The sequence below is a fragment of the Hylobates moloch genome, unplaced genomic scaffold (assembly GCF_009828535.3).
Source record: "Hylobates moloch isolate HMO894 unplaced genomic scaffold, HMol_V3 SCAFFOLD_17, whole genome shotgun sequence".
Classification (NCBI taxonomy): domain Eukaryota; kingdom Metazoa; phylum Chordata; class Mammalia; order Primates; family Hylobatidae; genus Hylobates; species Hylobates moloch.
This window is the reverse complement of record NW_026652292.1, coordinates 79,912,890-79,925,449: the sequence shown is the minus strand read 5'-3', so window position 1 is coordinate 79,925,449 and position 12,560 is coordinate 79,912,890. Positions and strand designations below refer to the sequence as shown.

Genomic DNA, 12,560 nt, shown 5'->3' with positions numbered 1-12,560 from the left:
TACCTTCTCCAGGCAGCTGGGTGTCCCCTCCCCGGCACCCCCATTCCATCCATAGTTCATCAGTGACACCTGTACCCACCTGCTGCACCGTCCTGTGCCTGGGGCACCCTGGGGATGGGGCCTGGGCAGGGGGGCACAGGTCTACTTTGGATGAACAAATGAGGGCACCTTCGCCTCTGGGCCGCTCTGCCCAAGGTGGCCGCGCAGCCGGGCTTGCGCTTAGCATCTGCATCCCTCCCACAGGACGTCAGGCAGCGCTTTGGAGCGTCCCTGGGGAGCCTGTCCTCGGGCCGGGTGTCCATCGTGAGCCTGGCCGTCCTTAACCTAAAGCTGGCCGTGGCCATCGCTCTTCGCTTCTCAGCCACTCGGCGTCAGTTTGGACCCACAGAGGAGGAGGAAATACCAGTGCTTGAGTATCCAATGCAGGTACAGGGTTTTCAAGCATCCTTTCACTGTCTCTCTATTTTATGTGAAAATTCACTTCTTTTACATAGTTGCAGTTCGGTTACTGGGAGTTGATCAAAGCTCTTAAGGCAATTAACAGGATGATTAGTTAGTGGGAGTGCGGCATCTCAGGCCACAAGGCTTCCAGCAAATGGTTTTTAATTTAGAAAGAGTAGATACGAAGTAGCCAAAAAAGGAAGATGGAAAGAAGCAAGTCTTTTTTTTTTTTTTCCAGACGGAGCCTTGCTCTGTCACCAAGGCTGGAGTGCAGTGGGCATGATCTTGGCTCACTACAACCTCCACCTCCCAGGTTCAAGTGATTCTCATGTCTCAGCCTCCCCAAGTAGCTGGGATTATGGGCATGCACCACCATGCCCGGCTAATTTTTGTATTGTTAGTAGAGACGGTTCCGCCGTGTTGGCCAGGCCGGTCTCAAACTCCTGACCTCCAGTGATCCACCTGTCTCGGCCTCCCAAAGTGCTGGGATTATGGGCGTGAGTCACTGCGCCCGGCCAGAAAGAAGCTAGTATGGGGCAGCTCTGGGAGGTGGGTGTGTGCACGGCCATACGTTCAGGTGAGGCTGCCACAGCTTGGCAGGCAATGGCCTTGCATGCCCTGTGCACGCTCTTTGACACTTTCATCCCATCCCTAAGAAATGATTCCTGGCAGGTGATCTGGAAGAAGCAGCAGCTGAGCGTGCAGCCCTGTTCACTGTGATGGCATTTAGAACAGTGGCGTGGGCACAGAGCCTGGGCCCTACACGTCCTCAGAGATGGGGCAGCTGTTGACATGCACAGATGCAGCCCAGGCAGCAGCATACATTGTTACATGGAAGGGGGACGTTGTTACATGGAAGGGGGATGAAAAGCACGGACGTTGTTACATGGAAGGGGGATGAATTGTCACAGCGAACGTGCCCTGTGCTCTGGGTTTGGTCTTCACAGCTAAGAGGGTTGGGATTACTCCCATTTTATGGATGGGGGAACTGAGGATCAAATAGGAAATCCAGTTAAAGTGCACAGGCTAACTCAGGCACAGGTCCGGGGCCAAGCTATGCATGAACAAAGGTAGATTTGGGTGAAACTTCCAGGAAATTGTAACAGAGTTGCGGTTGTTTCTTTCCACATCCTTTGACCAGGGCTATGAGCCTGTTGAGTAAGTGTTCCCATTCATGCCTGTGTGGCATCCATCCCCTCCTGTGTGTGGTCACAGCACTCTGGGTGCCAAGGGCAGCTCGCCAGTCAAGAGAGCGCACTGGGCCCACCATGCTTGTCCTTACCACCAAGGTCCACCCCCAGCTGTCTGTGTGCCCTCAGGCAAGGTCCTTAGCCTTTCTGTGCTCTTGTTTTATCATTTGTAAATTAGAACTGTTGATAAAACTTCTTCCTAGGATCAGTGTGCGGATTCACAAAGTTAGGGCATGGAGGCAGCTGGCGCCATGTCTGCCCAGCACTCTTGACACGTTAGACCATGGTGGTGAGGGCGGTTTCCTCAGGATCCTCTCAGGCTTGTCCTGCCATGTACCCAGCCACCCACCTACCCGTCCATGCATCCACCCACCTGTCCATGCATCCACCCACCCGTGCACGCATCCACCCACCCGTCCATCTACCCATCTATGGATTCATCCATCCACCCACCCACACATCCACCTACCCACCACCCACCATCCACTCATCCATCCATGCATCCATCCACCCACCCATCCAACAATAGGTGGACCCTATCCTGTTTCAGACAAAGTGAAAAAGACATGCACTCAGCCTTTCGAGGGGCTGCCAGCTCTGTGTGGGCTTCAGCTTTCCCATCCGTCCCAGGGTGACGGCCTCATCCTCACGGGCTCATGAGGCACATGCTATCAACCAGTCAGTCCGTGTGCCGGGGAATTGGCCCCTAGCAGTGCTGCCTTCTTAGTTCACAGATAGGCTGGCACTTTGTTCTGAAGTGACTTTGATGGGACAGCTGTGAATAGCGGCCGTTTAGGGAATTGCATTTGAGGTTGTCCATCAAGGGCCATGGGTGAAAGCCGAACTGGCTGAGTTGAGAGCGTGTCAGGGTGAAGGCTTTCTGATGTGCCAGGAAGACATGTGGAGACCTTCAGCACTAGTGGGTGCATGGCCCTGACGGCCTCTTCCTGCACTGGCTTTCATGGTCCCTGGGATGGGCTGCCCTTCATGGGAACCGTGATATGTTCACGCAGGTGTCTTGTCTGTTCTAGCAATGGCGCTTGCTTCCATATCTGGCAGCTGTCTACGCCTTAGACCACTTCTCCAAGTCGCTCTTCCTGGACCTGGTGGAGCTCCAGCGAGGACTTGCATCGGGAGACCGCAGCGCCAAACAGGTGAGGTGGCGTCTGCTTCCTCAGCAGCATCGTTTAAGTTCACACAGTTGGAGCAGCACAGATTCAGCCTTCATTTCAAAGCAAAATCAGTCCTTTGATTTGCGAGGACAGAGCATTCCTCCAGTTGTTCCCACCCACTCGGAGCTCTTGGCCTCTGCTGCGATTGAATGGGCCGGGCACGCCTCCACACTCCTGCCTCTCAAGGATGTGCTGACACGACTCCTGGTTCCAGTCTGTGAGTTCAGCTGTTGGTCTCCTTTTGAGAACATGACGGTTTTGCAAAATCCACATTACCCGCCCCTCAGTGGATTTCATGGTTCTGAGCCTTTTGTAAACAGCTGCACAAAGGTCTGAATCCCACTGACTGGATTTGAGTTGACAGTCAGAGGATTTGTGCCAGAAACGAGTGTGCAAATCCCGAGATCAGCCTCGGCTAAGGAGACGTTGGGAACGCATTTCTTTGTAGATGGGTATGGACTGATTTTCCGTTGTCCCTCCTGCTGCCTCCTGAGCAAGAGTGAAATGTGAATCAAAAGAAATAACCGTGTTTGAAAGCAGAGGAGGAACGCCACAGATTGTACGGTTACGTACAACATCAGAAAAAGCCTGTATCTAATTAGCATATCTTGAAACATTACTGGTGTCCGCATTCACGGCAGATGATGGCGAAGGGATGACCTGCAGGACTGATGGCAGAGCAAGCCCCAGGCCTGGGAGGCCTGAGGAGGGAGCGCTTCTGACCGCTGAAGGGGTTAAGCCTGTGTTCTCCCGGGAGCGTGTGTCAGTGGAGCTTTTGCCAGCTGACACTCGCATTGTTCTCCTGTGAATAATGTTGTAAAGGGTGACCGGGCTCATTCTTTCTGAAACTCAGTGGTTTAACCCGGGCAGAGGAGGGCCTCAACTCAGCCCCTTATGTGATGCTGAAAACACTCATAAAATGGGTCATTGGACTTAACGTACGTGTGTGTGTGTGTGTGTGTGTGTGTGTGTGTGTGTGTGTCTTCCTCTTAATTGTTTTTCCTTTTTAATGTCTTTATTTCTTTTTTAAAAGTAAAAATTCTTCTTTTACCCTGAATCAGTCTGTTAAGTTTTTTGTTTGTTTGTTTGTTTTTGAGACAGAGCCTCACTCTGTTGCCCAGGCTGGAGTGCAGTGGTGCGATCTTGGCTCACTGCAATTTCTGCCTCCTGGGTTCAAGCAATTCTCTTGCCTCAGCCTCCCAGAGTAGGTGGGACTACAGGTGCCCGCCACCACACCTGGCTAATTTTTTGTATTTTTCAGTAGAGACAGGGTGTCGCCATGTTGTGCCCAGGCTGTTCTCAAACTCCTGAGCTCAAGTGATCTGCCCGCCTCAGCCTCTCAAAGTGCTGGGATTACAGGCATGTGCCACTGTGCCTGGCCCAACCTCTGAAGTTTTCATCATTAGATATCAAGCAGAAGCAAAGGAGTCTTCTTCTTTTTTTTTTTCCTTAAAGCCTGCAGCACCTGGTATTCCCAGGCGGTCTCCCATCCGAGTACTAACGAGGCCCAACCCTGCTTAGCTTCCAAGATCAGGCTCATTCAGGGTAGTGTGGCCGTGGACAGCAAAGAAGTCTCGATAAAACATGTTAGGCCCGAGAGAGGGGCACAGTGAGCCCCCACACAGTGCAGACCGTCAGTTACCGAGGCGTTTGCAGCCTTCTGGGAACAGACTGGTCCCGGCCCTTCCCTGTCCTGGGAGCGAGCACTGTCTGCGGTGCTGGGTCTGGTTCCCTGGCCTTTCTTCATGGTTTCGCTGCAAACAATTGCAACCTTCCATGGCGTGTCATTCACTTTGACATTTGTGAACTTTATATAAAGTGGGCCATGATGCACATTCTTCTGCAGTTTGCTTCTGGGACCCATGTTAGGGCCCTGAGAGCTATTTGCTGTGTAGAGGTGTGTTTTCATTGTTGTGAAGTGGTATGAGCATACCACAGTGTACCCATACTTGGATAAAGACCCTTTTTTATTTCTAATTACAATTAGGTTTCCTCTTCTGTCATTTTCAGGATGTCTTGTATTAGACCAGAAGTGATATGGTGGTTTGATGTTATTGCTGACTTCTGACTTTTTGGTGTCAAAAGTCTCTTTTCACCTGTTCTTGTTGGATTCCCTCACCCAAAGGCAGAGCTTGGACGTGAGATCCACGCTCTGGCATCGGCCGGAAAGCCCCTGGCCTCGTGGACCACCCAGCAAGGAATTCAGGAATGCCGGGAGGCGTGCGGAGGACACGGCTATCTGGCCAGTAGGTTTTGGAGAAGCGCATGGTGGTTTCCTGTCCTTAGCCCTGCTGTTTGACTCTAGACCAGGGGTCGGCAGACTGTGGCCTGAGGACCAAATCCAGCCTGCCACCTGTTTTTGCAAATAAAGTTTTATTGGAACACAGCCAGCCACCCCCGTTCATTTGCACATTTCCTGCAGCTGTTTTCACACTGCAAGGGCAGTGTTGAGTAATCGCAGCTGTGACAAAGACCATGTGGCTTGCAGAGCTGAAAATATTTACTCTCTGGTCCGTTGCAGAACAAATTTGCCAACCCCTGCCCTAGATAGATCCCACTGCTTTCAGCTGCCTGATGCTTCTTGGCCAAAATATAGGCAGATTGCAGCTGATCTGCTCATTTGAATTTTAACTATTTGGTTAACAGCTTGGTAGTAAACTAGCACCATGTTTTGTTTGGATAGAAAATTCCTACACTTAGATAAAGAGTTAGTTATATCGGCATTGACGACGACTGAGGCAGCTGTTATGTGATTAAGAGCGGAGGCCACTAGCTTGCCTGGGATTGAGTCCTGGCTCCATCTAACAGCGTGGTAACTGTGGGCAGGTTGCTTGGCGTCACTGTGCTCAGTTTTCTTATTTTTAAAGTGGGGGTGATAATAGTGTACCCACAACATAGGTTCTTACCAGAATTAAGTGAATTAACACGTGTGAAGTGTAAGCATGGTATCTGGCATGTAGTGCGTGCCCACTGACTTTTTCATTTGCTAATGCTGCTATTATTAGAATTATCATCAGCATTATTTACAGCTTACCTGCAAAACTTCCCATGTGCTAATCTTAAATAATTAACTGGCAAAAACTCATTGCTCAAAGAAGGCCATGTACACACTCAAAACAGCCACAGCATCAGCAAAACTCTCTTGCCCTCCAGGAGCACTTGGCCCTTGCCAAGTTTGTGAGACTTTTCGCGATGCTCTATCTAGAACTACACACACACTTGCAGTGATCATCCTCCCACCACTGCAGTTCTAACTCGCACCTGTTCCAGCATGGACTGGCAGCAACGTGGCCCCTCACTCCCACCACACTCTGTCTTTGTCACTTACTGACCTGTGGGTAGCCATGGCTGTACGTAAGTTACTCATTTGCATGCTTTGTCCTCTGCGCAGTGCCCTTAGTAGTTTTTATTTGTCTTGGTAACTCATCGGGATTCTACAAATAGTTGAATAAGGAAATTAAATCTTGCAGTACTGCAGACAACAAAGACAACGGAATCAAGATCAATCGTATACATATACATATACATATACATATACATATACATATACATATACTATACATATACATATACATATACATATACATATACATATACATATACATATGGTGGGATTGAGACCAATATGACTGAGGCTCCATCTAGGTTTAGAAAATCAATTGCAAATGTTTCTGCTGAGGCCTCTCCCAGGTCTTGTTCAGTGGCCAACCTGTTATGTGGCAGGAAGCTCGTGGCATGATTTGACAGCAAGTCAGGAGAAAATGATCAGGTGTTCTAGGTGATCACAAGGCTAATCACAAGCTTGTTGGCAGCATGGCTGCAATAGGACTCCTTTCATGCTCTCAGGATCCATCAGTCACAGTATGTAAGTGTGAGAAGTCAGCTCCACTCCCTTCCTGCTGGGCCCATCCCAGCCTCACATTCAGAGAACACTTTCCATCAGAGTAGGCAGGCTCAAGTGCTTGAGGGTCTGCAAAGCAAGCCTTATAACATATGTGAAGGCATCCAGCTGACTGATAGGAAAGACAAAAAAAGTTGTCTTGAAATTTCCTGTGTTAAATGAAAGAAGAGTTCATTCAGTTATGGACGGAAGAAGGGCAGCCCTGGGGGCATCAGCTTGCTGAGATGGCTCCCTCCTGTCAGCAACCCCATGCCAGGGGAGGCTCTGCAGGGCTTGCTGACAGCAGTGAGGAGGAGCTGGAGCTGGGATATGAAGCATAGGTGGCAGTTCTTTGTGTCTGGTCAAGCTGAGTTCAGGGCTTTTTTTTTTTCTGGACAGAGTCTCGCCCTGTCCCCGAGGCTGGAGTACAGCGGCATGACCATGGCTTACTTCAGCCTCAAATGCCTGGGCTGTTAAGCAATCCTCCCACCTCAGCCTCCTGGGCAGCTGGGACTAAAAGTGCGTGCCACCATGCCCAGCTGATTTTTTTTTTTTTTTCATTTTTTGTAGAGATGGAGTCTCACTATGTTGCCCAGGCTGGTCTCAAACTCATGGCTTTTTTTTTTTTTTTTTTTTGGTTGAGACAGGGTTTTTTTTTTTTTTTTTTTGGTTGAGACAGGGTCTTGCTCTGTCACCCAGGCTAGAGTGCAGTTGTGCAATCTCGGCTCACTGCAACCTCCGCCTCCCAGGCTCAAGCGATTCTCCTGCCTCAGCCTCCTGAGTAGCTGCGATTACAGGCAACACCACCACACTCAGCTATTTTTGTATTTTCAGTAGAGGTGAGTTTCACCATGTTGGCCAGGCTGGTCTTGAACACCTGGCTTCAAGTGATCTACCCGCCTCGGCCCCCAAAGTGCTGCCATTACAGGTGTGAGCCACCGTGCCCAGCCTCTTAGGGCTTTTTAAATTCTCACATAGTGACAGGCTGCTTCTCAAATATGCATCTTAAATGATGGTACTATTGTGGCTTTGTTGCAGTGAACCGGTTGGGTGTCCTTAGAGATGACAACGATCCCAACTGCACATACGAAGGTGACAACAACATCCTGCTGCAGCAGACAAGCAACTATGTGCTGGGCCTCCTGGCACACCAGGTCCAGGGTGAGGCTCTGCTGCACACTGGTGGGGGCCCTGGAACCCCACCGGGGTGGGGGTGGGTTCTCCTGGCCTCACTGATTCAGCTGTTCTGTGAATGCATCCTAGGTTTGCAGAAGGAAAGAAATGTTATTAGATAGTGCCGACCAACTCCCCAGGGCATGGGCAAAGGCTGGAGTGGGGAGGGTCCTTGAGACCCAGACCCTGGGTCTGTGGCCGTCGGGTCCTCTGGACACTCTCCGTGCTTTGGGGTGCCCCCAGCTTGAGGTTCCCAATGGCTTGGGTTCCTGTCTTCCACCGAAGTCACTGAAATGTGTGTTCTAGATGGAGCTTGCTTCCGCAGTCCGCTGAAGTCAGTGGACTTTCTGGACGCCTATCCCGGCATCCTTGACCAGAAGTTTGAGGTCTCCAGTGTTGCCGACTGCTTGGACTCTGCAGGTAAACACACAGGTGGACGGCTCCCCTGGCCTCCTGATTTCCCGTCATTCCCACCAAGAAATGCACCCTGCCTCGGTGAGGGGGCCCTTGGCAGTTCCAGCTGGGGCAGCAGTGGTGGTGGGAAGCCCCGCATACAGCTTGTCCTGGGCTGGCTCGTGGACTATCTCTTTGCGCCTGACGCCGAGTTAGGCACTGACTCCACAGATGAATTGAAGGATGCCCACTTGCTACCCTATACCTTGCCTCTTGCCTTCCCATCCCATAGGATAAAGGGCGTGAGAGGCCACCTGGCCTGGTCTCTGTCCACTAAGCAGCCTCTGCCCCCTGCCCTGGCGCCTGGGCTGCTGCTGTCCCTGGGCCCTCCCAGCCACCTCACCTGTCAGTCTTCCCCACTCCCAGCCCCTCCCGACTCCCCAAACAGCAGATGCCCCTTCCCGCCCTGGCGCACCTCACGCATCTCCTTCCTTCGGCCCCTGTGGCACAGGCTCATCTCCTGTGGGTGCGGTGGTCGGGGTGGGGCCTCCTCCCAGGGCCCCGCACAGAGCCGGCCACGGACAGCCTCCTGCAGGTGTGTCGTGGGAGCTGCTGCAGGCTCCACCTCACCCACACGGGGTCTGTGGCTCAGAGAGGTAGGAGCGAGAGCTGGGAATGAGGTGCCCGGCCGTGCTGGCAGCATCGAAAGCAAAGCAGCTTCCCTGTAGACTGCACTGGATCCTGACAGGATCCCTCTCCGGAGAGCAGCTGCTCTGGTGTTCCTGGGTTAATTCTGCACGTGCTTGTTATGCGCTCACTCTGCAGTTCTGGGGCTGGCGGCCAGCATGATGGAGACCCCGTGCCTGCCCTCATGGGACTTTGCAGTCTAGACTAGCAGACACAAAAACATCCCAAGGCCTCAGTCTTCAGGCAGCAGAAATTCTGCAAAGCAGTGATCCTGGCTGGTGAGGTGGAGCATGGCTGGTGACCACCTTGCGGGGGCCTTGGCCTTTGAATTGAGGTCTCAGTGAAAGGCCGGGGCAGCCGTGGGGACCCCCGATGGACTGGTGTGTCAGGAGGAGGAGGTAGCAGGGCCCAGCCCGTGCCGAGCTCATCTCAATGCGAGCGTGCATCTCGTTCCCCTGCCGTGAATGACGGGAGGTGACCGCAAGAGGCCCGGTGGAATGGGGTGTGCTATTTGTTTTGATGATTCATATTTTTAAAAATGTTCCTCATGGGAAAAGGCCACTCTGGCTGCTCTGTGGAAATGGAGGTGAGAGGCGGCTGGGACAGGTAAGAGGGGCTGCCCTGCGCCCCCACACAGAAGCACCCGGCCGAGCTCTGCGTGTCCTACAGGGCACTCCTAAAGGCTCCCTCGGCTCCGGCGGCCTGGGCGCAGGGAGGGGCAGAGCGAGGGTTCAAACCCAAGCCTGTGGGGCCACAAAGCTCGAGATCTCTCGTTACTGCTCCTGGATGCTTCTTGCCCAGTGGTCTGGGTGAGATTTGACAGAAAGAGCAGGGCTGGAGCTGCCCCCACCTCCGTGCCACCCGTGTCCCTGTCAAATGCCTTCCTCCCACCACAGCCTGTGTCTGTCAAGCCATGTATCACAGAGAACAGCTCGAAGCCGCAGCGACGCCTCCATCTCACCATCGCCTCACTCAGCGGTATTTAGTGAACGTCTTCGCTTTGCCACCAAAGCACCTATTTCTGCAGAAGAGAAGGGCCGAGAGGGATCCCGATGCCCTGTCCCGGCGGGCCAGGTAGAAACTGATCGCTCCCGTGACACCCAAGACGTGGAAGAATAGCTCACCCTCCTGAGCTAGAGAGACGTCAGCTCCCGCCAGGCTGCTGGGGGTTGATCCCTGTCCCTCCTCCTGCCGGCCGTGGAACCTACAGCAAGTCCCTCAGCCTTCCTGCCTCGGTTTCCTCATCTGCAGCGCGGGGACGGTGATGGTACCCCCTTCATAAGGTTTTTGTACCGTGGACTGAGTTCATGCACGTAAAGCACTTAGTGCTGCACTTGGCGCCAAATCAGTGCTCAGCTCAGCAGCCACAGAGTTTGGACAGGAACCTCCCTCAAGGTGCCACACACTCAACTGTGCGGATAGAGCAGGGATTTGGAGATGGAGGACGCTCTTGGCTTTGCATTCAGAAGACCAGAATGTGAGGGTCTCCGGGGGTTCTGGGAGGCCCCTGGATCCTCGGGAGGAGGGAGCACTGGCCTCCCTCATGCAGGGGACAGGCGCACGTGGAGGACGCATTCCGGCTGTCAGGACCGATGCCGTGGATGTGATAGCAGCCCCCGAGCATGTGCCTTTGTCCGTCTCCAGCCCTGCAAGCTAATTCCTTGTTCACACGCAAAGAACAGGACAACAGCCGTGGCCGAAGCCAGTGTGCAGCCTGGGCTGGTCCAGCTTCCCGGCACCTTCCCCTACCCGCACCGTCAGCATCGTCATCAGGAAGCATCTGCGTCACTGCTTTCTTTCTCGTGGGCACTGCGCTGGGTTACAGCTTCTGACAGTAACTAACCGTGCAGATCTCAGCCTGCGTTTTTGGGTGCCAGTGGGAAACGGGGACACATCTAATGACCTATTTTTGATGTTTGCAAGTCACTCTCTTTTTTTTTGAGACGGAGTCTCGCTCTGTCACCCAGGCGGGAGTGCAGTGGCGTGATCTCGGCTCACTGCAAGCTCCACCTCCCAGGTTCACACCATTCTCCTGCCTCAGCCTCCGGAGTAGCTGGGACTACAGGCGCCCGCCACCACACCCGGCTAATTTTTTGTATTTTTAGTAGAGACGGGGTTTCACCGTGTTAGCCAGCATGGTCTCGATTTCCTGACCTTGTGATCCACCCGCCTCGGCCTCCCAAAGTGCTGGGATCACAGGCGTGAGCCACCGCACCCGGCCGCAAATCACTTTCTAAGCTTCTCAAATGTTGCCACAGAAAGAACTAGAAAATGACCTAATCATCATAGTAACTTCAACCCAACCAAAACCTTTTTCCTAAAACCATCACTCCTTATATTAGTAAAATCAAAACATAAATGGGACAGCCAGCTTCTCCATGTGCCCATGACACTCTGCTCTTCCCTCCCCTTCCCCTGAGACTGAAAGCAAAAGCAATTTTACAGTCTCTCCATCATCGGGAGAGACACTGAAGTCATCTGCTTTTCTGCAACTGCCCTAATGTTTACAAGATGCAACAAAGTGAAAACATTTTCCAGAGTAACAAAGGCAAATGGCTTTCACTTGTTGAAAGTGGTATGGGAGAGAGACCACCATTATCCCTCACGCTGCAGGGAAGCTTCTGGGTTCTGCCGGCCCCATCGTCTCAAGAGCATTTGGCCACAGATCCCAGGTCTCAGGGCTGACTGCAGCCTGCGTCATGTGGATCTTTGGTAAAAGCGGTGTAAGTGATGTGGGGCCCTCAGGCTCTGTAGGACTGGAGAGACACAGGCCTCTTCCGGGGTTGCACTCACCTATGAGGAAGGGTGGAGGATTTGCGAAGCCCATGGCTGGTCCTTCAAGGGTTCTGATTCTGACTTCGGTAGGGGAGGCTGGGTTTTCTGTTGCATTCCTCTGATTTTTGCACAGGCGTGTGTGCTGAGCTGAGTGTCACAGCCCTGTGCCTCGGGGTCCTGTGCTGTTGCTTCCTGCGGTGGGCCGTTCTCCTTTAACTGGCTCGTGTGCATTCATAGGAAGCAGTTGCTGTGTTCACTACTCCGACACGTGTGTATTTGTGGACTGCAAGGTTATGGGATGTGGGCCAGAGGTGCCATGGGGTCATGTGTGAGCAGTGGGATTACATGGGGTGAGTGGTGAGGTCACGTGGAGTGCACAGTGAGGTCATGTGAGCTGAGCAGTGGGGTTCATGGTACAGAAAGTGTTCCTAGAGGGTGGGAGCACAGGTTCTTGGGTCAGCACTGTCCCCCGCTGTGACCTTGAGCTAGGCTTTAATCTCTCTGAGCCTGTTTTCCTCCTGCAAGACAGTGGGGAGGGAATGCGGTCACCCCATGCCACCTGGCAGGGGCCAGGCTATGGTGCCCTAGGTGGGGGGCTGCTGTGTGTGGGGGGCCACAGTCCTGAAAACTTCCTTGGAAACAACAGACGCAGGTGAGGTCTGCCTTGGTGGGTCAAGGAATGTTTCCCACAAAGCCGGCACCTGAGGGTGTCTCAGAGGGTCTGTGTGTCGTGCTTTTGGGGAGCACCGGCCATTCAGGAGTACTAGAGTGGCAGGCATGGTCAGACCCGGGCCCATGATCTGGCTGAGGAGTTGGGGCTGCCGTCCAGGCCTTGCTTTCCAGGGCTTG

General features: G+C 52.9%; 1 protein-coding gene across 4 annotated transcripts in view; it reads left to right on the top strand.

The window, feature by feature from the left end:
* The window catches only part of ACOX3 (acyl-CoA oxidase 3, pristanoyl), a 53,566-nt gene that overhangs the window by 25,322 nt on the left and 15,684 nt on the right, over positions 1 to 12,560 (top strand). For 3 of the 4 annotated variants that reach the window (XM_032135475.2, XM_032135476.2, XM_058430196.1), the window contains exons 9-13: positions 244 to 426; positions 2,663 to 2,785; positions 4,929 to 5,049; positions 7,722 to 7,844; positions 8,163 to 8,276. In XM_032135475.2, coding sequence (XP_031991366.1) covers positions 244 to 426; positions 2,663 to 2,785; positions 4,929 to 5,049; positions 7,722 to 7,844; positions 8,163 to 8,276 — 664 coding nt within the window. The remainder of the gene's footprint in view (positions 1 to 243; positions 427 to 2,662; positions 2,786 to 4,928; positions 5,050 to 7,721; positions 7,845 to 8,162; positions 8,277 to 12,560) is intronic. The other variant, XM_058430197.1, reaches the window with a different exon arrangement.